Source organism: Brachycentrus maculatus, unplaced genomic scaffold (assembly GCF_059751285.1).
Source record: "Brachycentrus maculatus isolate JH-2025_06_01 unplaced genomic scaffold, ASM5975128v1 h1tg001166l, whole genome shotgun sequence".
Classification (NCBI taxonomy): domain Eukaryota; kingdom Metazoa; phylum Arthropoda; class Insecta; order Trichoptera; family Brachycentridae; genus Brachycentrus; species Brachycentrus maculatus.
The window spans coordinates 57,972-84,004 of NW_028281855.1; the positions used below are offsets into that span (position 1 = coordinate 57,972).

Sequence of the window (26,033 nt, forward strand, 5' to 3'; positions counted from 1 at the left end):
CAATATATACCAACATAACCAAGATACATAATTTTTTTATGATTTAGGATTCTTTGGGTGCCATCATTGATATCAAAACCAACTAATCAACATTTTTTTAAACGTAATACATACAAAATAACTTAATATTATACCTCAGATACGTGAATAATTAGTTTTTATGTAAAATCATGGGATTCATTTCTAATCACTCATTTAATTCTACCCTTAAAATAAAAGTCAATTTGCAATTTAAAAGAAAATAAATCAATATTATCTAATAGATTTTTTACTTATCAACGTTTTCTCTAAAGAGACATACACAGACATACATATGGGTGTGGGTATGTGTGTGAGAATGTGATTCTAAAATGGGCACAATGCCAGTGGTAGAATTTTTATATGTTCACAACATAAAATATTACATTTTGTTCTAAATTTATTGTCAAAAGAGATAATAATTAAATTTGGCTTCTTATTATCTTATTATCTTGTTCTTATTAGCTTCATATTATCTTTTACTCGTACACTCTGTGCAAAATTCTATTGGACCATGATCTTTTACTTTACGATTAGCTTGACGACGAATATATTTGTAATAAAATACCTAGGTACCTACCTATACATTTAATTAAGTACTTACAAATAGTACCTACATAAAACAGTTCTACCACCAGATGTCGCATGCGTCGCACAGAATAAAACAAAAGACATCCGATAGAAATAATATAACATTCTGAACTGTCAGAATCAGATAGATAGATAGATAGATAGAAAAATATTATAAAGATAAATTAAGAATAAACTTTAATTATAAACTTTAATTACAAAGCAACACATTGTTTATTTTATTATTATACACCCACTTTACATATTATTTACACCCAATTTACAAAGAAAAATATTACCACGTTATATATTTGTTATCACATCTTGATTTCGGTTTCAATAATAAATATGAAGATATAATAACCAGAAAATTATGCATACGATTCCAAATTGGACCATGTTATGCAGAAACCCACAATTTGCATAATTTTATTTTTTTGGTGTATGGCTGCTACTTCATCGAAAGTAATTTTTTAAATAACTGAAGACTAAACCTAATATTTTTGGGAGAATTTTTTTTTCTAACCCACAACCAATAAATCCACTAGAAAAAATATGCTAGAAATATCCATGTGTGTTTCAGCATTTTTCTCGTTTAAATTATTTACATACATGAAAATATTGTACAAAAAAATCCATGTGGTTTGGAAGTATTCGACTTTGAATTGTTATATTAACATGTTCACTGACAAAATGTCAGAACGATAAAACAGTGTTCAAATAATATGAAATATCTTTTGTAGATACTGACACTGTAGACACTGTTTCTAAAAAATTACTAATTTAATTTTGTACACACTGTTTTCTTTGTGTGTAGTATTCAGGCGTAGTTCATATTTATACTCGCTTTTAAACAAGTGAGTATAAGTATGAGTCGTCGAGGAGTATAAAATTAAGCTTACTCTCGCATATTATACATTCTAACATGAAATTTAATTGTTTTTTCTTATTCAATACACACCGGCATACGATATTATTTCATTAATTGATTCGGCAGTCACTTCGTGGTAATATCTATACATTTTTAATTTAAGTTTCACGTGGTAAATACCACAATTTCGTAAAATCTATTGTGACACGTGTTTCGATGCGGTGTTTGATGCGGAAATGATGCGGAATGCATCGAAACACGTGTCACAATATTTTAAGAAACAGTGGTATTTACCAAGTAAAACTTAGATATAAAATATTGTGCCAAGACTGTAAGGGCATATTTTCAACTACGAAAATATACTTTTAGCCCATTTGACTCATTGCTATCACTTTTCATTCATACGCGCCTACCGCGTTTTCCGACTGGGAGAAATGACATAGCTGTACGCGCCCAGCGCGTACTCTGCACCCATCGTGTTAATGGAACGCCATAACTACAACTAGTACGGGTACAAGAATAACGCACAATATGTAGATGGAAGTCCTCGGCTCGCATTCGGATATGACGACAAATTCTTCATTCCAAAGGGAATCATTATCACCGACCGGCACCTCAAAAACCACCTGAAAATAATCAAATAAATAAATAAAAATTATGGGTTTTTAAAAGCTTTGATAGATAATAGAAAACCACCTGAAAATAATCAAATAAATAAATAAAAATTATGGGTTTTTAAAAGCTTTGATAGATAATAATACTGATCAGCTAGCTAACTAACGAATCATCACGCTGCTTCTTGCAGTTTTGTAGGCAGAGATAATGGAACGCCACACTAATCAATCAAACAATCTTCGCCTCTTATACTTTCACGCATCTCCTCATACCTGTCGACCTGTTGATATATGTTGACTCATCTACAAGTTTTTCGACAGTCCTAAACCCTTGAAGGGTTTTTGATTATGCAATAGTCCGAAATTCTAGAAGGGTTTTGGGATTTGCAAGAGTCCTAAAGATTTATCTTTGAGAGGTTAATGGTTTTGCGAGAGCCCTAAACATTTGAAGAGCTATCAGTTTTGCAAGAGCCCTATACCCTTGATTGAATATTGGTTTTGTAAGAGTCTTCCATTAAAAGTTTATCGGTATTGCAAGAGTCCTAAACCCTTGATGGGTTATAATTTTTGCAATAATCCTAAACCCTTAATGGGTTATCAGTTTCGCAAGAAGTCTGAACTCTTGAAGGGTTTTTGATTTTACATGAGTCCTAAACCCTTAAAGGGTTATCAGTTTTGTGATAGCTCTAAACTCTTGAAGGTCTTAAAATACACCAGCTAGAGGCGCGTTGCAGGAGCCTGGGTGAGGACCTTTCTGACTTTGGATACAGACTAATTCACAAGGAACTCTCACAAGAGATGGTATCGTACACGATCAAAATAGTTAAGAAAATTGGTACCATAAACCAAGCTAGGACACGAAATGCTGAACCCTCTTCTAGTGGAACTGAAGACCTTGTGAAGGGTCATTAGTTTTGCAAGAGTCCTAAACTTTTGAAGGGCCATTAGTTTTGCGAGAGTCCTAAACCTTTGAAGGGTTATCATCAGTTTTGCGAGAGTCCTAAACCCTTGAAAGGTTATCAGTTAAGCATTGAATCAACTATATTTATTTACCTTTTCACCGCTGAAAAACGCCAACGGTATATCGCATCTATCCGTCGAGTTCTTGCATCCCATCAAAGTATCTTTACTCAAATCGTAAATGGTTTTCTGCATGTCGAATCTCACTCGGATATAGTTTGTTTGCACCTCATTCTCGCTGTTGAATACGAAAAAATAGTATCCATTTGTAGGTACCCTGAAATAAAATTAAGACTCAAATTACTACACATCAAGCATGGTATTCAAACAGAGCTTATTGGTAGAACACTTTAAAGACACGTTTGTAAAATATGTAGGTGCGTATATTTTCTGAAATTTGATCGACACTAGCAAAAAAAGGCAACCACTAGCGTATAATAAACAAAATAACAGCTACATTTGTTGTTTTTTGTACATGAATTTTATTTGACCAGCAACCGGATTTCGTCTAACCGACATCATTAGGCTGGTGTTAATAAAATAAAAATCATGTGGAAAAAACTACATAGTTGTAGCAGTTCCACCAAGAAATCTCAATCATATAAAATATTCACAACATTTTGAGTGTGTCCAAATACTTATTCACAAAATCTGGATTATCTCCAATTACAAGAGTTATTTTCATATTATTTTTTGATATCTTATCAAAGATGAAGAAGAATATGAAAGTCTGAATATGAATATGAATAATGTTTCAAAATTGGTTCATTTATATAGAACTTCAAAGAATTTGAGTAGTGTGGTTGTCAGTAATGGGTAGAATTGGTGAATGTTACACGTGTGTAAAGTGATCACTTAAACCAGCCTATGGCGGTCGTCAGCCCCGTAAACCGACTTTCATATTCTTCTTAATCTTTGATGAGATGTCAAAAAATAACATCAAATATGGTTGATTTTTTCTAGAAGTTTCGGTGGCGGTTGCGTCTAGCAATCGTTGCTGTACTAGTTGCTTCTCCGTTCGAAGCATTCATCAAAGTTACCTACCTCAGGTGGACACTAAGTTTCCTAAATACCCAGACTTCCATACTCTCCCTTATCTTTGTTAGAATGTAAAAATGTAATCCTAACTTCTCTCACCTGTATGTGACGGTGTTCGATCTCGACACAGCATCGTGGTTGTTGATGGATATCTCTGATGCTTCGCACGACTTGTGTGGAATCAGAGGGAGGTTCAAGATAAGGCCATCACATTCCAGCAAGGCCTCTTCGCTAGATGAAAAGGATGACCAGAATTCTGAGTGGGACATGTCGTTGAGCGTGGTCTCGTTCAGACGGACGTGGTGATCCGCTATTCCATCGGGCTCGAAACCCTGAAACACAGGTCCTTCAGGTTCGAAAAAAACATTTATGCAAATTACAATTTGGGTGTCCATGGTGGAAGTGTCCATGTAATAATATTTTAAGTTCTTCTTTGCGTGTCATGTCAGACCTCCCTAGTGGACTATCACTTGAGAGTTATTGTCCTTGTCTTGGGTAGCTCTAAACAGTGCCTCAACGGTCCTGATCCCTGTTCAGTCTCGTATATTATAGAACCAGGAAATCTGTCTTCTGCCCACACATCGTCGACCTTTGACCTGAGTGTTTGATAATATCCAAAGATGACGAAACGCATCACGTATTAAGATATATATTAATAAATGTAGAATTCAATCCAACAAAAACATTGTTTTATTTTGGATATCGCTCACTCCTTTCAAGAACGTCATAAATCAAAAAACTTGATTTTTCAAGAGAACGTTTTTAAAGTTTAAAAATACAATTCAATTTATTAAAAATAAATATCAAGCCACCTACTAAACTTTTTACTGTGTAACAGATCTTTTGAGGTAAAACCTAAAGGTTTTTTCTCCATTTGAAAAATATTTAGTTTATTTAAAAAATAATTAAACGATACCTTTTCTTCAAAATGCAAAAACAACACTTTCTGCCCTGTAGCGGGTAAATATTAAGTTAAAAATATGCCGCTTTTGCTGGGATATAGTACATTTTCTGGGCATTCCGAAAACATGCACAACTGAAAATTGTCGATTTTTGATTTGAAAGGAGTGAGCGATATATTACCCAACAATTTTATGATTTTATTTTGAACTATAGAAATTTATTTGAGAAAGTGAATGACAGTCCTGTTTATTAGAAAGTTTCTAGTATCACATAAACATTTTTATAACGGACATATTTTTTGTTTTGAATATTGAATTAATTAAACCCTAAAGAGGGCGACAGGTTGTTGCCGAAACTATTTGGTTAATAAAAATATGAGTGGATCAAAAAACAAAGTCTTTTTATTTCTCAAAATAAAATGACAATTTTTCAATTGCAAAATTTTAAGGAACTACTATTTTCAGCCCGTTTAACATTTCGTAGTCATACAGGAGAAAGTGACCAAGTGCATTTTTTTACAAAAACGTGATCATTGACTATTTGATATCTTACTAGCTTAATATTGCCCTGAAAAAAATCCCAAATGATTTTAAACTTGGTAGTATAATTTATTGACTTGTTAAAAATGACTAACTGCATTGATGTTTATTTTCTTGCCAAGCAAAAGTGACTTAAATGGCCCTCCTGAACATTTTACGTTTTGTTACTTGGTTACTTTCTCCTGTATGACTACGATTTGTTATTTAAGAAATAAATAGAAATAAAACAGTTTTTTATTGTACCTCTTCTATGGCTAAATTTCCTTTTTCGTCTTCTTCGTTCAGCTGTTTTTGTAAATTTTGTTCAATATAAATTTCTCTCTTTCTTTTTAGCACTGCGTCCTGTTTCAGCTTTCTTTTCTTATCTTAAACATTTAAAAAACTTGATTATGATTGGTGAGTTAATTAATGTCCGGGCAAAATAATTACTATTTTATTGTAAAACTTTTATAATGTTATTGTATGAATTGTTATTGTATCTCTTGTATGTAATATATATAATTTAATAATTAAAAAAAATTATTTAAAAAAATTGTATTAACATATAAGGATTTCGGCTCAACACAGGTCATACATAAAAATCCGTTATACATATAGTAAAAAAAATATATGTATCGTTGAAATAAATGAATTTAAAAAAATGAATAAATCAATTAGCTAACCTAACGCTCACCTTTTCTAGATTTCTTTTGTTCTTCCATGATCTCTTCTAGCAGATTTCTAAGCGCTTCTATTTTTTTATCTGCTACTTCTTCATCGGATCGTGCATTTGTGTTTCCGCTATGTTCTCCATTTTTAGTTGTGTTTGGAAAATCACCAGAGTTCTACAAAAAAAGCATTTATAAACATACTTAAAAAAATATATGCGTGAAACTCTTGTGCGTTAGAAGTGAATATTTTTAGGGTCTAGGAACAGTTGATTTTAAGCATTGATCCCTTCTTCATGCTGACTTTATCCCAACTTATCGTCTTAGTAGACTATTGGGGTCAGCTCTCTTCGTCATCAGGTTGTATGTCCTTCTGACATGGACAACGTCACCTAGGCCATGACTTCGAATCATGTTTTCTTTCTGCAGCATCCATGAATTCTTCATCTTTAGTCTTCCAAAGAACCCATGAGTTTTACCTCTATTTGCAGTTGTTGATTTTATTATTTCAGGAAAATTTCTCTTAATTTAATAACATATTTCTTAAATTCATTAATTTCCATTTATTCACACTCTAAGAAATAAATTATGGGTTTTTGATTGCTGAAGATAGAAATAAATAAGACTGCAAATTTTCTAAGTAACGTGAGAATAGAGATTTACAATAAACATTTTATTGTGATATACATCGCTCACTGCTTTCAACAACGTCATATATCAAAAAACTTGATTTTTCAGGAGATCGTTTTTAAAGTTTAAGAATATAATAAAATGCATTAAAAATAAATATCAAGCCATTTATTGAACTTTTTACTGTGCAACAGATCTTTTTAGGTAAAACCTGATTTTTTTTTCTTAATTTGAAAAATATTTAGTGTATTTAAAAAAATAATTAAACAATATCTTTTCTTCAAAATGCAGAAACAACGCTTTCTGCCCTGTAGCGGGTAAATATAAAAAAAAAAATATGCCACTTTTTATGGGATAAAGTACATTTTCTGGGCATTACGAAAACATGCACAACTGAAAATTGACGATTTTTGATATATGACGTTGTTGAAAGGAGTAAGCGATATAAGTTATCCGAGTTTCAAGCCACAACACTACAAACATACATTTAACCGTTTCACTTTCTCGTCTGATCTGGGCAGATTTGACTTTCTGTGCCCAAAAAAAATTTCACTTCGAATGATTTAAAATATTAATGATGATGAAAACTTAAATTGTTGATCGGGTTTTATGTACCTCAATCAGTAAAGTTTGGTTTTTGCTGTCAGTCACTTCATCGCTTGCCAGTTTTTTGTTTAACCGTTCTAAAACCGTTTTTCCTCTAGCTCCAAGGCTGTTTAGCTTTTTGAATATATCCTCGAAAATTTCTGCAGATGATGGTTCCTGAGCTTCCTCCTCTTCTATTGCTTCTGTTAATATTTCAATCTCCTGAAAAAAACGTGATTTAAAACGTAAAAAATATTTAGGGGTACAATTTGGGTTGGCCAGGCCTGCACTAGAGCAAGATTTTTTTTAAACCCTTATCCGCACCCCAATGGTGCATAGGGCACTGTGTCATATAAACGCAGTGTTATCTTGATCGTTTACACATGAAGGAAAGGTGATCAGGCCTCCGCTTCAGGTACCAGTCCATGGTAGTATTGAATAAATATTACAGTGAATAAATCACTTATATTTATTTTACCCCCCTTGGGAATCGAACCCGGGACCTCCAGAATGGTAGCCGAGCGTGCTGACCAAAAGCAAGATAGAGAACGAAAATACTTACTTCTTCTGTTACATTACCGCTCTCAACGAGTGTTTTATTAGAGATATTTCCATTTACACCTTCATTGAATATTTTCAATTTAGCTGTTTCAATACTCTTATTTAGCCTTTCATCTTCAGCTATATTGCTTTGATCACCGGCCGTTTTATCCAAATCTGAAAATAGTTGATATGATCAGTTCCATTTAAAATTTGTTAATGCTGTTGATCTAATTAAGATTCGAAAATGATAGATAATGGCTTATTTTAGTTTTCGTCAAGATTCAATGCCAAAATTAATGATTGATTGTTAGAAATTTTGGAAAATAGATAAGGTTTGTGTAAATTTATAATCCCCGTTTGTGTCACAGTATTCGCGTATCAAATATTCAAAATAAGATAAAGATTGTGTTATGTAATGGAAAATTACAATTAATATCCTAGTATCTTTGTAATAGAGGTTCAAATCAGGTTGCAATAGTTTGAGTCAAATTTAAAACCATTTAAAAAAAACATTAATCTCATTAAGGGGAATAATCAATGGCCCGTAACTTAAGTTTCTTTAAACTCAGGTAACATTTAATGTAATTCAATTTTTGCTTAAAGCACAATTATACATCGAATACTTAAATTTTTCTTCGAAATAAATATTTGGTTTTTAAAAGGTAAGGAGTTGAAAAAAATTATAATTTAAAAAAATATAACTTTTAAAAGATCACATGAAATACATATGTTTGAAGAAAGCAATAAACTAACCTTTAAAAGAAACACATGTATAAAGAAAGGAATAAAGTAACAGTTAAAAGATCAGATGAAATACTCATTTATAAAGAATGGAACAAAGAAACCTTTACAGCATGGGTAGCCAACATTTTCAGCAGCCGGGCCAGATTTAAGATATCAGATTTCTTTCCGGGCCATAAAACAAATGTTCTTTTATTATTCAAAGCAAACATGAAATACATTATTTTTTAAGAAGATATAACAAAAATGTAATCAAACATATTAATAAGAGTGAGGCAATACAATTTTTTTTGTGAGATGTTTGTCAGAACTAACTGCATCAATGTTGATTCGTTAACGATTGATGTTGTTGCTACACGCAAACAGTTTTCCAAATGCTCATCAGTGATTCTTGTTCTTATTTGAGATTTAATATGCTTCATTCCACGAGTATCATGGCTACTGTATAACTAGCTTTACATAGCATTTTGACTTTGAGTCGCAGCTTGTATTCTTATCAATGTGTATTTAAAAGTCGATCGCAAAATGTTCTGATTGTTTGTTAACACGAATATACCACAGAAGAAATTGTCACGATAGTGAGATACTTCCATAAATTGGATATGATGCGAACTACGCACGATGGAATGTTATTTTGGCGGTTTTATATACACTTGTGTGAAATGCTCCGCGGGCCACAAGAAGACACCCGGCGGGCCGCATGCGACCCGCGGGCCGCGGGTTGGCCACCCTTGCTTTACAGGATCACTTGAAATACACAAATATATAGAAATCACTAGACTAACCTTTAAAAGACAGCCATTTTCCTTCCTCTTCATTGATATTCGTTTCCCTATGCCTGTGAACCAACTCAGGCACTGGTACTATGTAACTGGGCCTCGGATGTGGCGCTTTGGCCTTCTTCTTTGCCTCGTGTTTGAACTTCAGTTGTGCGAGAATACTCTTCAATATCTACTCGTACATAACAGCACATGTTTTGAAAGAAACGTTTAAAAAACATTATTTTGGTAAACTTTGGAAATCCTGAATAGATCCTGATAAGATCAGATTAGATGTTAAATATATAACATGATACATACTATCAACAACAAAAAAAAGAAGAAAAGTCCCTCTTCAAGCCTTTTCATTTAGCACATATTCGCTAGCTTTTTACTTTTTTACTTTGTCATCTTTTTTATGTTTTTTAAGTTTTTAATTTAAAAAATAAAATAAAAAATGTTTACAGAGAGTCAAGTATTTTTGTTGTATTTTATATTAAGTTTTTTGTATTTTGTATTAACTAATTCTACTTAGAAACCTATACCCTTATACCCTGTACTATGACTATTTATTTTGTATACCCACACACAGGCCATGCCTTTGTGGGATCTTTTTTTGTATTCATTTTTATTTTTTATTAATATTTTTTGTTTTTGAATTTATGTAATGCAAAAGAATTTAAAATAAAAAAAAAGCACAAGAGCTCCCTTTTTTGGAGAGGCTCAGCGCAACTAAAACTATAATACTTATTGTGTTTAGTAGGAATGTAAAGAAATGGTATAAAAAATGTAACTTCTCTAAGTGAATGGTGCACTGAAATCAGTTATAGCAAATAAAAACCTATCAGCGGAAGCTAAACTGGCAGTGCACAACGGAGTCCTGGTTCCAACTCTAATGCATGGAAGTGAAAAATGGAGTTGGCAAAAGAAGGATGAAAGTAGACTGAATGCAGTCGAAATGCGATCTCTCAGAAGAATAGGCAACAAAACGATGTATGATAGATGTTCGAATAGTGAAATAAGGAAGGAATGCAAAGCTGAGATAAGCATTATCGATAAAATTAAGAAAGGTGTGTTGAGATGGTTTGGACATGTAGAATGAATGAGTGAGGAAAGAACGGTTAGAGATGTTGAATATTAAAAAGATTATTATTTCTAAGATAGTACGTACGTGTGAATCAGGAGTTTCCTTTTCATCGCTATGACCTGTATGGACTTGATCAGCAGAATCCAACTCATGGACTTTAGACCTGGGTTGATGGAGAGTCAATTCTTTTAAATGTCGCGTCATATCCGCTAAAAACACATGACAAAGTAAAAGCAATTAGGTATTGTTTTATTATCCTAGAAAATTAATCTCCAATTTTCTATTTGATACAGTTTGGCATCGTTTAAGTACCTCTTACCTAACTAATTAAATGGGTTTTTGGACTGTTGTTATCACCATTAAATTCGTCATGATTGGCGTAATAAAAGAAGTGATATTGCTTTTACTACACCAAAATTAAAGAAAATATAAAGCCATGTTACCCTTTGATGTGAATAATGAAGTAAATAAAGAAAGTACTAGAAAGAAATGAAAATACTAGAAAATACTGAAAATACTAGAAAGAAAGAAAGGAATATAAGAAAAACTATCTGATCGTAGGAAAATTAAAACGAAGATCAATTATATAACATAATAGAAAATACCAGTCATATCCAGATCAATACTTCTTACTTAATGTTTTTCTTACCTTTTGTTTTTCTCATTTATTTCTTTTAAATATGCTTCTTATGGCTATTTATTAAACCTGTTTATTGTTTTTTTATAATTTGCCATGTATAAGTTACGGTTATTTAAAAAAAAAAAATTAATTTAATTTAATTGTCCCAAAATTTAATTTATTTAATTTAAATTTAATTTAATTTAATTTAATTGAAATTTAATTGTCCCAAAATGAGAAATAGAAATTACTCATCGGGAATATTATTTATATGACTTATGTATGAAATATGTTTAGAAAAATAAATAAATAAATAAGATACCACAGAACCGAAAATATCGAAGGAAATTAAAGAAAATGTGCGAATGAATTAGAATTAGGTTAAACCAAATATCCTGGTGTACCACAGGGATCGATGTTGGGTCCACTTCAGATCTTTTCATCCTCACCTGGTCTGTTCGTTGGCTGGTCAGCAAGAAGTCTCTGAATTGTCGCATTATCCAATCGTCCTCCGTTTGCTCTTAGGATCTCTTCAAGTTCTTCCGAGGAATCGTCTCCAATATATGCACATTCTTGGAGATGTTTGTGACCACGGATCATGATCAACGATGCACCTGGCCATCTATTGGAAAAAAATCAAAATATTTATGTTGATGTAGATATGAGATTCCACGAAGTAGACACCAATTCAATACATCATATGGTACATAACATCTTTTTTAATACGTCAATTGTTTGGCAATAAATCATAATTTTTCATCATATGCCAAAAACTGTTACAATTGGAGATTAAAGGTTTTGAAAATAGCAATAATTTAATCCTCAAACGATTGATTAATTGGTCTATCAAAATATATTATCAGTTGAATATCTTGTCACGATTGTTTTTTGTAATATACAATAAAACCATAAAAAATTATGACGGACTTGTAAATTCAACAGATTGATAAATTTTAAGTACTTACATTGTTTTTGTCAATATGATTTATCTCAACCAAAAATTAAATTCATCATTTGTGCATATAATTATGTACCATATAGCTTAAAATGTGCACCAAATATTGTATTTACAAAATAATCTTATCTCTCTTGTCACTAACACTCTTCTTAGTAGTATGTACAATACTTTGCGGTAATTTTGAAGTAATGGTTTAGTTTAAACTAGTTGTATATTTACTTTTATTATGACTTGGAAATTCACCAAGCAACAACGGAGGCTTATCTTAGATAACACGCTAGACGGTTGTAAATCCATAGGAAGACCTAAACCTTTACTGTGTTAGAAAGTTGCAACTAACTTTGAAAGGCAACCAAATAATTGACAAATCCGTGACAATGATATTCTTAATCCAGAATACCACATATCGTAGTCGTACGGGGGTTAGTGACCAACTAACAAAACGTAAAATATTCAGGAGGGTCATTTTAGTCACTTTTGCTTGGCAAAAAAATAAACATCAATGCAGTTAGTCATTTTTAACAAGTCAAAAGTTACTTCTAAGTTAAAAGTTACTTCTAGTTTAAAATCGAATTGGGCTTTTTTCAGGGCAGTGTTAAGCTAGTAAGATATCAAATATTCAAGAATAATTTTTTGTAAAAAATGCACAACTAAATATAAATAAGAGGTTAAATAAAAATGAACATAAATAAAATATAATCAAATATATATGAATATAAATCAATCAGAGGTAATCCCCAACAGGGTAGGAGCGTAACAGTTAGTCAGATAGTTTTCAGATTGAAAGGAATTACCTGACACACGTGGAAACGGTAACAGACGATCCTTCCAGGAGGTAGAAGCCCCAATACTCCTTCATGTCATCTTCCAGAATGAGCTCTCTGGACATGGAGACGGGCAGTAGATGGCTGGCTATGCTGGGCTTGGAAGCCATCAGAAACGCGTTGAAGGTGGCGTTAGAATGTAGAAGTTGCCTCTGTGAAAAAATAGCCATTTTTATAACACATCAAAAATAAGAAGACCGACGAGAATTTGACGTTATCAATTATCCTCTCTGCGCCTACCGCTGCGGACAATCGGTGTGATTTCTTAGTTGACATGAATTTTTTCATTTTATTTAATATGTTTACAATTTTTTTTAATAATTTAAATTCATTTTCTAGACATTTCTACTTTTACTATCTTAAAATTAACAACGCAGTTCTCTCCAATAAAGAGACTAAGCTCTTGAGCTTGGAGAGGGACTTTCACTTATTATTTATTGTTTATGTGTGTTGGTAATATAATTTATTTTTGTAATTATTTTTTGTGTATTTTTTTCTTTCTTAAATTAACCTGCATATAACAATGATTAAAGAAAACACTTCGTTTTTTACCACTTGAGTTTTATTATAGACTACATGTTTCAGAAGTTAAACTTCCATCATTCAGGTCTGTATAATAACTAAAATATAAAATATAAAATTGTTCTATAAATAAGGAGAGGGGAAAGTAAGGGGAAGGGGTTAGTCAAGGAACGGAGTTTGAAAACAAAGGAAAAATGGAAAGCAATGGTGAAGAATTTTGAAACATATCCTTATTTATAAACAATTTTATATTTTATATTTTATTTATTATACAGACCTGAATGATGGAAGTTTAACTTCTGAAACATGTAGTCTATAATAAAACTCAAGTGGTAAAAAACGAAGTGTTTTCTTTAATCATTGTAACATGTCTTACCACAAAGTTAATGCCGAAACAATAAATAAAATAACCTGCATATAATTAATTTTTAAGCATTTTAATATGTTTTTTTTTATTTGTAGGTAAGTAATTGAAGTATTTGGTTCCCAAATATATAAAGTTTTCTCGGAATTGTTTGGTAATTGCATTTGGGTATTGTAAAGCCATGTTGACATCTCGAAAATGAACTTTTCTTAAGATTTAAGTATTTTTCCCCCTTAAATAGTTGGAGAATTGCTGATTTTTTAAAAACGAGTTCTACTTTTGAGTCTTGGAATATTGAAAATAATAAATTTGTTGATTTTTTTTTAATGACTTTAATAATTGCACTCTGAACTGTTTTTACGGGGTTCAAGGGGTTGTTGCAAGTTACTATTTACATTTTCATTTCCCATACATCCGACATTTTGTTGAAATTGCTTGAAACTATTCGTCAATATAAGTATATAGACAAATTTCAAACAATTCTAACAGAATTTCGAATATTTGGGAATAGAATATTACAATTACCTCCCTCCCTTTATTAAAAAAAAAAACAGAAAACATTAAAACAAAAAAATATAATACCTACTAAAAGTACATATAAAAACTCAAAAAAGACCGAATTATATCCTTAATTAAGTAAAATAAACAAATGTTTAGTGTAAGTCCCTCTCCAAGCACGAAAGCTTAGACTTTTTATTGGAGGGGCACAGTGTACCTCTAGTATAAGATATTTTATAAGTAGAAATGTCTAGCTAATAAATTTTATCGTTATATTTTTTTAACTATACTGAACAATTTTTATTTCAAAAGGTTAAAAATACTATTACAGTTTTAATTAATAAAATTAATAAACATTGCCTTCTTTTTTTTGGAGAGATACAGCCTAACTAGTATGAAATACTATAAGTAGATGTGCGTAGCTAATGAATTAAATTGTAATATATTTTGAAACTCTATTAAACAAATAAATAAAAAATATTTAAAAAACGCATAATGATTTTTGAATAACGCAAGCATTTTTTCCTCATACTTTTCTGAAATGAAAATAAAAGGCAAGATAAGAAATTCGACAAACGTGAAACGAACTACGGTAATTCCAGACTAAATCGTTGGAAAACTTGTACAACAAATTGTATGTACAACATTGGCCAAACAGATTATAGTAATTATTGTTTTATTATTTCTTGACTCGGTGGGTTTATCGCTCTTCAGAAATTTCTTCCAGCCGACAGACAATTAGACATAATTCCTCGTTCTTATTGTTTACAATCACGATTAGATCATCAACATGACAGTGTTTGATGTCTGTTGACAATTTTCAATGTCAAAACTACATATCGCTCACTCCTTTCACCAACGTCATATATTTAAAAACTTAATTTTTCAGGAGAACGTTTTTAAAATATAAAAATATAATACAAAAAAAAAACTAACTAACTAACCATCACGCCGCTTCCCCGCAGGGGTAGGCAGAGAGAATAGAGCGCCACACCACTCTGTCCTTGCAAACATTCTTCGCCTCTTCCACGTTCATGCATCTCCTCATACATACCCGCCGATTGTTACGACTCCTAACCTGACCACTTTTAAGTATTTGGCATACCTGATCGTGCCATGTATAATACAATGTATTAAAAATAAATATCAAGCCACTTATTGAACTTTTTACTGTTCAACAAATCTTTTTAGGTAAAACCTGAAGGTTTAAAATATTAATTAAACAATACCTTTTCTTCAAAATGCAAAAACAACACTTTCTGCCCTGTAGCGGGTATTGTATTAAGTTAAAAAAATGCCGCTTTTGCTGGGATATAGTACATTTTATACAGGCATTCCGAAAAACATGCACAACTGAAATTTTACGATTTTTGATATATGACGTGGTTGAAAGGAGTGAGCGATTTGTGAGCTAGACAGCTGCAGTATACAAACAAATTGACAAACGTGTATCATCACTGGCGGCAGCCTCTTGAAGGATATCATCTTTTTCACTAGACAAAAATAATGTAAAGGTCCAAATAAAGATTTCCTTCACTCAAAAAGTTATTAAAAAAACCAAATTGGAGTTTTAATTTTTTAATACTGCAGCTGTCTAGTTTACAAACGTCAAATATTATTGACGTGCGACGCTATTTGCAAAAATTTAAACATTTTCCGATAGGGTCATGAATTTTGCGCCACCCTGTATGTACTGTATTACAAATTTCTCGGCTAATCCGAACTTATAACTTAAATCCGAATAGGCCACAGCCGCAATTAGTTAGAATTTACAGGATGCTACTATATTTAACATCATATTGGATTTTTACCTAAGTAACATATCGCTCACTCCCTTCAACAACGTCGTCTTTCAATCGTTAATTTTCATTTGTGCATGTTTTCGGAATGTCCAGAAAATGTACTATATCCCAGCAAAAGCGGCATATTTTTTACATAATATTTACCCGCTACAGGGCAGAAAGTGTTGTTTTTACATTTTGAAGAAAAGGTACAGTTTAATTATTTTTTTTAATTTAGTAAATATTTATCAAATAGAGAAAAAAACATCAGGTTGTATCTAAAAAGATCTGCTGTACAGTAAAAAGTTCAATAAGTGGCTTGATATTTATTTTTAATACATTTCATTTTATTTTTAAACTTTAAATACGACCAACCTGAAAAATCAAGTTTTTTAATAAGTATATGACGTTGTTGAAAGGAGTGAGCGATATGTAATACGAGTATGTTATCCTACCTGACACCATGTTGTAGACACTTTGTTGTCAATTATTCTCATATCGCTCATGCCAACAGGGTATAGTTGCCCAGAAAACACATGATATCTGAAAAACAAAATACATAATAAAATATATCGTAGTCGTACAAGAGAAAGTGACCAACTAACAAAACGTAAAATGTTCAGGAGGGCCATTTAAGTCACTTTTGCTTGGCAAGAAAATAAACATCAATGCATTTAGTCATTTTAAACAAGTCAATATATTATACAGTGGAACCTCTCATAACGAGCACCTCTCATAACGAGTAATTCGCATAACGAGCGTTGAATTTTTTTTAAAGTTGCTCCCTTAACGAGCGGTATTTTACATAACGAGTAACTGGGAAAGGTCAAGTCCCTTTTTTACAGAATTAACTCGTAAAACGGGACTTCTGCGCCAGTCAATACAAAAAGTGCTTCGCATACCGAGTGTTTCGCTTAACGAGTTAGATTCCGGAACGAATTATGCTCGTTGTGAGAGGTTCCACTGTACTTCCAAGTTTAAAATAGCTTTGAGATTTTTCAGGGCAATATTAAGCTAGTAAGATATCAAATAGTGAATAATCACGTTTTTGTAAATAATTCATTAAAAAATTAAAAATTAAAACTTTACCTCAGATAAAGTGGAACCGCTATCAAGAGACCAGGTAGAAAGGCAAGTAGGAGAAAGATCCTTATGGCTCTCAAAGGTCCAGACCAACTGGCTGTATTTTGAATGGACCTTCTTGCGCCGATCCATGATTTTTTCTCTCTCGGAATATCCTTGTTGCACTCTGCAAAAAAAAAACAGATAGTCAAGATAGAGTTTGCAAAAGAAGGATAAAAGTAGACTGAATGAAGACAATATGCGATCTCTAACTGCGACAAAACTATGGGGTAAAACGGACCTTAAGAAGATATGTGAGTTCAATACAGAGTGTTGGCTCAACACAGGCTATGCCTAAGAGCCGTAATACATATAATTAAAAAAATGTAATCGTGTCTTCACTACAAGGAATCTCGCATTATATGAGTTAGAAAAAATACTGTTTTTGCAGGCCAGAAACTAGCATTAGCGCCATTTCTGGATTCCTTTAGTAATTAATACACACTAACTTACAAAACAAGCAAAAAAAACAGTAATAATATTGAAAATATCAATGAAAAGCTTCTTTTCATCTCATCAATAGATGTCTTTAGTGAAGTTCTAGTGATTCAAGAACAAGGTTTCTAAATTGGTTCATACATAAAGAACTTCCAAGAATTTGAGTAGTGTGGTTGTCAATAATGGGTAGAATTGGTGAATGTTACACGTGTGTAAAGTGATCACTTATACCAGCCTATGACGGTCGTCAGCCCCGTAAATGCCCAGACTTTCATATTCTTCTTCATCTTTGATGAGACGTCAAAAAATAATAATTAAAATTAAAGTCGAAAAAACAATAGGGCTATTGTTTTATTATTACCTGTATATGCATATAAAAGTGATAATATTTGATAATTTATATCTAGCGTCATATTCATAACTGACAAGAGTCTACGAGATAGAATATGGAACACCAGGATAAGGGAAATATGCGAGATCGAATATGTTGTTAGGGGTTCCATATTCTTCTTCATCTTTGATGAGATGTCAAAAAAAAAATGAATAATAATAATTTATGATAATAAAAAAGCTTTCATCATTCTAACATAGATGGCTGTTGTGAACTCACATATACAGTGTTATGATTTTGATCAATATATCCAAGAGTTCCAAAAATTTGAGTAGTGTGGTTGTCAATCATGGGTAGAATTAGTAATTGTTACACGGTGTAAAGAGACTTTACCACGCCTTTGACGGTGGTAAGCCCTGTAAATGCCCAGACTATATTCTTCTTCATCTATGTTGATGTCAAAATGTAAAACTGTGTATGATTGATGTTCCAATGGTGATATAAGGAAAGAATGCACGGCTGAGGTAAGCATTATCGACAAAACCAAGAGAGGTGGGGTGAAATGGTTTGGGCATGTGGATCGAATGAGTGAAGATTCTTTCTTCACTTCAGTTAAACAAATTTATTTCTTATTTACTAACTAACTAACTAACCATCACGCCGCTTCCCCGCAGGGGTAGGCAGAGAGAATAGAGCGCCACACCACTCTGTCCTTGCAAACATTCTTCGCCTCTTCCACGTTCATGCATCTCCTCATACATACCCGCCGATTGTTACGACTCCTAACCTGACCACTTTCAAGTATTTGGCATACCTGATCGTGCCATGTTTTTCTCGGTCTTCCTCTGCTTCTTTTCCCACTAACATTCGCCTCATAAATTTGTTTTACCGTTCTTTCCTCACTCATTCGTTCTACATGTCCAAACCATCTCAACACACCTTTCTTAATTTTATCGATAATGCTTATCTCAGCTTTGCATTCCTTCCTTATTTCACTATTCGAACATCTATCATACATCGTTTTGTCGCACATTCTTCTGAGAGATCGCATTTCGACTGCATTCAGTCTACTTTCATCCTTCTTTTGCCAACTCCATGTTTCACCTCCATACATTAGAGTTGGAACCAGGACTCCGTTGTGCAATGCCAGTTTAGCTTCCGCTGATAGGTTTTTATTTGCTATAACTGATTTTAGTGCACCATTAACTTTGTTCCCAGCATTCACTCTCCTTTCCATGTCTTTATCAATCTTTCCATCCCTAGAAAACATTTCTTATTATATATTTCTTAAAAAGTTCATGCACTTATAAAAGGTGTACCAATTGACCCCAGAATTCTTTTTTTAGGTGAAATAGTTAAGTATAAAAATATAATTTTTGATGGGACATTTCGATAAACGATTGTTATGTTCCAGAATCATATATTAAAAAGATACAGTTGGTAAAATTATCATTTTATCTCTTAATATTATATAACAAATTATACATACTTATATATAGAAACACAATAATTATTCCATATATCGTAGTCATACAGGAGAAAGTGACCAAGTGCATTTTTTACAAACACGTGATCATTGACTTTGTGATATCTTACTTACTTAATATTGCCCTGAAAAAAATCCCAAAGGATTTTAATCTTGGAAGTATAATATATTGACTTATTAAAAATAACCAACTGCATTGATGTTTATTTTCTTGCCAAGCAAAAGTGAGTTGAACGGCCCTCTTGAACATTTTACGTTTTGTTAGTTGGTCACTTTCTCCTGTACGACTACGATATATAGGTATTACTGCTCCACAGTATTATTTATGACCAATGAAGGAAATTAAAATAAATTGAGGATTCTTCGAAATAAAGCTATGAGAACAGTGCTTAAGAAAAATAGATATAAGATTGTAGAAAAAATGAGAGAAAAACGCAACCTATAAAAAAGAGACTAATATATCTTGGGTATACTGGCAAAAAACGTTGCCTCGAAAATAGGAAATTTTGACTTAATGATGCATATTACAAGGTTTTCAACGTTCTATAAACTGGCAAAATACAAGTAAGTAATTTAAAATGTCATATTTATGTGGTTTTAAAGGTAAATTCAACTTTAAGTTTAATAGCGGGTATTTTATTCAGGCTAAAAGCTTTAAAGAACAGGGATTATTCAAACAGGAATTTTAGAGTTAACGTTTTTTTCAGTATACCCACTGTATAATATGCTTATTTTATAATATTTAGGTAATTTTGACGATAAATTGCCTTATTATTATAAGGATAAAATATAAGGATCAAATGAATAAAAAAAAGTACTAGAAATAATAATAAAATAAAACATTTGTGAAAGAAAAAAAATTGTGTTCAAATTGAAATTTTATGAAAGGGTTTGACAATATATGATGCTGCTAAGAGCCCTTTGCACCATTGAACGAGGATAAGGGTTAGAAGAAGAATATTTTTGAATATTTATACGTATATATCTGTCCGCCTCCGCAGTGTAATGGTCAGCACGCTCGGCTACCGTTCTGGAGGTCCCGGGTTCGATTCCCAAGTGGGGTAAAATAAATATAAGTGATTTTTTCACTGTCATATTTATTTAACACTACCCTTGTACCTGGACTGGTACCTGAAGCGGAGGGCTGATCACCTTTCCTTCATGTGCACTGCGTTTATATGACGCAGTGCCCTATGCACCATTGGGGTGCGGATAAGGGTTTTATTATTATTTATTATATATTTGAACACGTCTGAAAAAAATTGGCAGCATTTTTTTATTACTTTTTATCAACAATGATCCAACATCAAATCAAATTTCCCCTAATATAAAATCATTATCCTGTAAATATAGTATTTTTTATCGGCCCCAGCTAAGCGGCTTGTGTTATGCGATGCCCACGGCCGCGCAGTGTCCGCGCCGTGCCCGGCGCGTGCCCGGCACGTGCCAGCACCCTAGCACGTGTGCCCCAATAATAGAAAGGTATTTAGGACTTCCATAAATCTATTATTAAAAGATTTGAGTTTTATAGATGGCCGCAATACGTAATAAAATTGGAGTCGTCAAAAAATTGCGGTAACTTTTATTAAAACAAACATTTTTTGGTCAAATTATAAGCTTAAATAATAAAAATGAAAATGGTATTTTCTGGCGTTTCTCATGTGTGTGATTGTTGTCCAGGATTCGGATCTCACATACTAATATAAGAGTTTCTGCTTAATAAAAGGCTTCTTTACATCTCACCAATATTGAAGTTCTAGTGAAGTCTCTAGTGAAGTTCTAGTGATTCAAGAACAAGGTTTCTAAATTGGTTCATATATAAAGAACTTCCAAGAATTTGAGTAGTGTGGTTGTCAATAATGGGTAGAATTGGTGAATGTTACACGTGTGTAAAGTGATCACTTAGACCAGCCGATGACGGTCGTCAGCCCCTAGATGCCCAGACTTCCATATTCTTCTTCATCTTTGATGAGATGTCAAAAAATAATAAACATTTTTAATATGAAATTAACTCTTACAACATTTTGAGTGTGTCCAAATACTTGTTCATAAATGATTTGTGTAGTATTTGGACACACTCAAAATGTTTGAATAAATTCAATGGATAAATGATTATTTCTTGAATGTTTTTCGCAAATACTTTGTGCCAATGATCAAAGAAAACACTTGTTTTTTACCACTTGAGTTTTATTAAATAATATATTGTTTCAAAATTCTTCACCTTTGCTTTCCATTTTTCCTTTGTTTTCAAACTCCGCCCTGTACTAACCCCCTCCCCCTAACTTTCCCCTCTCCTTATTTATAGAACAATTTTATATTTTAATTATTATGACCACCTGAATGATGGAAGTTTAACTTCTGAAACATGTAGTCAATAATAAATCTCAAGTGGTAAAAAACAAGTGTTTTCTTTAATCATTGTAACATGTCTTACCACAAAGTTAATGCCGAAACAATAAATAAAATACTTTGTGCCACATTTTAAATTCTATTTTCGTGGAGTTTTTGGTATCGTAAGGGAAGGGTCATAACTATAACCTAACTATGAGTATTTCAATGTTTTAGAATTGAGTACATAAACCCTGATGATGACAAGGTTCTTGTTGAAACAGGTTGGATAAAGCGTACCAATCAAAAGTGGTTAAAACAAAGTTGTTTTATTTAAGAAACTTGATAAATTATAAGCTTAAATTAATTGAAAATCAAGCGTTTCTTAAGTGTGTGAATATAATCCAGGATTCGGACCTCACATACAAATGGAAAGAGCCTCTAGTTAATAAAAGCTTTCCTCATCCCACCATAGATGCCTATTGTGAACTCGCGCATACTATGTTACAAGCTTGATGAATATATCTAAAAGTTTAAAAATTCAAGTAGAGGGTAATCATGAGTAGAATTGGCAAATGTTACACGTGTGTAAAGTGATCACTTAACCAGGCCTATGAAGGTCGTAAGCCCTGTAAATGCTCAGACTCCCATATTCTTCTTTATCTATATTGAGATGTCAAAAAATAATGATATATATATGTATATATATATATATATATATATATATATATATATATATATATATATATATATATATATATATATATATATATATATATATATATATATATATATATATATATATATATATATATATATATATATATATATATATATATATATATAGTGTGTGTATATATATATATATATATATATATATATATATATATATATATATATATATATATATATATATATATATATATACATACAGTATATGGAAGTCTGCGCATTTACGGGGCTTGAGATGCAAAAAAGATAAATAACTCCTATAATTGGAGTTAATCCCGATTTGTGAACAAGTATTTAGACACACTCGAAATGTTGTTTTATAAATATGTTGATACTACTATTACTACTACCATCACTACATGGGTAAGCAGAGAGGATAGGACGCCATTGGATTGTCATTGGTTGGAATAATTTATTTTGGACGTTATTCTTTCTGGACACTTCAACCAATGAAATCATAGGCGTTCTAATCAATGCGAATATTTCAAAGTAACCGTTATCAACGGTTCAGTGTCGTTGAAAACTGATAACAAATAAATAAACAAACAAATAGTGGCAAATTTAATAGAAATGACACTTGAACAAATAAAATATTATCACAGACAATAGATCAAGCATTGTTGACTGTCTCTATTGACCCTCTTGAAGGGAGATTATTCCAACGATCTGGGAAGCTGTCCCTCTTATAGCTATCTATGGGAAATATTATGGCTGAACATCGTATCGCTTGAAAATTAATCCCTAACGAGTGTCGGAAGTGACGCGCCGCACTCACCCCTAATACACCCTTCCGACGGCCCGAAACCAACCCTAATGAATAATAAATATTATTCAATTTGCCCCCAATAAAAATATACGAGGGCATTAAATGTAAACAGAGAATTCTCCGACAGAGCTTGTGTAATATTATTCGCAAAAAAAAAAAACTATCAGCGATTTAAAAAAAAACACAGAATTGGTATGTAAAAAAGTAGAATTTTGGATAAAAAGAAGAGTTTTCTTATAAACTGTATCGTAGAATAAATTTATGGTACGTTTAATTTTTTTATTTAATAAATTATATCTGCATTAGGATGTAGATATTTAACAAACGAATATTTATATTTTAACATTTCAACATACATAAAGAAGAATATGGAAGTCTGGAGAAAAAACCTTCAGGTTTTAAAAAGTTCAAAAAGTGGCTTAATCTTTATTTATAATACATTGTATATTTGTGTTTAAACTTTAAAAACGTTCTCCTGAAAAATCAAGGTTTTTGTTTTATGACGTTCTTGAAAGGAGTGAGCGATATGTGCAATTATTTCTAGTTAATAATAAAATATTGAAATATTACTTATTGTGTTTCTGTTATCAGTTATCGTTTTAGAGATAAGCTTTCCCAGACAGGTTGAACCTTCTCTTAATTGCGATATTACAATTGATAAAGTACTTGTCTACAATCTATGTACATTTTCACATTTCCACTTAGGTACAAACGAAACCTAGTATTGCTAGACACAATCTACAATACAAATAAAGGAATAAATGATAAAGAGTTAATTTTATGAAAACTGTAAAATGTTTAATTCTTAATTTTTCTCTCTTTTTTGTGTGTATATTAGGTTAAAATGGTTAAAAACATTAAAAATGTATTAAAAAAGAACTCCACCGACAAGATACACAAGGTGGCTTGGTGGGTCTCTGCATTTAAAAAAAAAATAATATATTTAAAATTGTGATTTAAATAAATTTATGTTATGTAAAAAAAACATACTAAGTATGTAAAACATTTTAAGTGTGTCCATATTGTTCACAAATCTGGATTACCTGTGCTAGCCATAGCCAGGTTTAAGTGATCACTTTACACACGTGTGACATTCACCAATTCTACCCATGATTGTCAACCACACTACTCAAATTCTTGGAACTTCTAGATATATTGATCAAACTCGAAACATAGTGTTTGACTTCGCTAGAATTTCACTAGAGACATCTATGGTGGGATGAGAGAAGCAAAAACTCTTTCATTTGTATGTGAGGTCGGTCTCCTGGATTACATCCACAAATGTTTCGAGTCTAGAAGATATCTAGAAGTTCAAAGAATTTAAGTAGTGAGGTTGTCATGGTTGGAATTGATGAATGTTACATGTGTGTAAAGTGATCACTTAAACCAGCCTATGACGGTCGTAAAATGCCTAGATTTCATATTCTTCTTCATCTTTGCTAAGATGTCAAAAAATCTTCCTGCTTTTCTTTATCTTGTTGTAGGGCTTGTGGACTGTTTTTAAGAGGGATTAGCCTCGACTAATCTCTTTGGTGATCAGCCCGGGAGTCGTCTACCATGGGGTTGGCCGTACAGTGCGATGTGGGGGAGTCTGGGAGTTCCATTCTCCTCACATGCGCATACCATTGTCTCCATCGTTGCCTTCCCCACCTAACGACATCTTCGATCTCTCATATTTCCCTGATCCTGGCGTTTCTTATTCTATCTCGACTCTTGCCTGATATGCTTCTTAGAGTCTTCATTTCTGACAACGCAAATACTTATTTTGTTTCTCCTAGAAATCGAACCCGGGATCTCCACCGCGGTAAAGTGGATAAACCTAGATTTGTGGACAAAGATTTGGACACTTAATAATGGGAATATCATTTTATTTGCAACATGACTTGAGTTATAAGCAAACAAGTATATCTTTTTTTTTTATGTATTAATTTTAAATCAAACACAGATTTTTTGAGTCTACTAAGTTGTATTTTATTAACAAAAAACACATAAAAAATTATATTGTGACAATTGTTTCGCCTTGTTAGGGCATTATCAAACGAATGTGAAGATCAAATGGACTACGGTCCTTATGTAGCTATACAATTCTAAGTGACAGTTTTAACATGTGCAGCAATAATTTATGGGAGACAACAGTCGCTAATGGGGGATGTAGGTATATACCCTTATATTTGTTTTCTGTGTTTGATTTAAAAAATAAATTTTGACTCAAAAACTCTGTGTTTGATTTAAAATTAATACATAAATTAAAATGGAGTTCTACAAATTAAACGCCAAGTCAATAAATAAGTATATCTTTAAAAATAAACATCAAGAATAATACAAACAAATTTCACTATAAGTATTTGTCAAAATGCAAATAAAATATTGTCATATCCGATAAGATAACATGCTCATCACAATGTAAATTGCTAAATTATGACTGTCTTTTGCAACAGGCCAATTGATAGAAAATAAAATTCACTATTTGCTTAATCATTACTTTTGATTTAAATCAAAACGCGATGTATTATTCTATGGACTGTTTTATTTTTATGACAGCTGTTTCGCCGTACAAAAGCATAGTCAGACAGCGTCGAAAAATAAATGGATGCATTTAAGTACACATTACATTATATATCAGTTTTTTTTTAAAATGTTTTTTGTTTGCTATTTCAACTTTTCACTTTTATTATATGAGTACCTATGTAATTGTTTTCACACTTCATTAAAACGTAAATATATATTTATATGTATATATATATATATATATATATATAT

At 32.0% G+C, this 26,033-nt stretch overlaps 1 protein-coding gene across 1 annotated transcript in view; it reads right to left on the bottom strand.

Annotated features, from left to right (window-relative positions):
* Positions 1–1,094: 1,094 nt before the first annotated feature.
* LOC148299410 (uncharacterized) overlaps positions 1,095–26,033 on the bottom strand; it is a 29,575-nt gene continuing 4,636 nt past the window's right edge. Inside the window, exons 2-14 of the mRNA XM_088276104.1 lie at positions 17,160–17,319; positions 16,526–16,613; positions 12,876–13,057; positions 11,573–11,745; positions 10,589–10,713; positions 9,445–9,610; positions 7,938–8,092; positions 7,406–7,597; positions 6,187–6,337; positions 5,757–5,878; positions 4,171–4,403; positions 3,127–3,310; positions 1,095–2,085 (exon numbers count right to left, since the gene is read on the bottom strand). Of these exons, the coding sequence (XP_088132230.1) occupies positions 1,939–2,085; positions 3,127–3,310; positions 4,171–4,403; positions 5,757–5,878; positions 6,187–6,337; positions 7,406–7,597; positions 7,938–8,092; positions 9,445–9,610; positions 10,589–10,713; positions 11,573–11,745; positions 12,876–13,057; positions 16,526–16,613; positions 17,160–17,319 (2,078 nt within the window). The 3' untranslated portion in view covers positions 1,095–1,938. The remainder of the gene's footprint in view (positions 2,086–3,126; positions 3,311–4,170; positions 4,404–5,756; positions 5,879–6,186; positions 6,338–7,405; positions 7,598–7,937; positions 8,093–9,444; positions 9,611–10,588; positions 10,714–11,572; positions 11,746–12,875; positions 13,058–16,525; positions 16,614–17,159; positions 17,320–26,033) is intronic.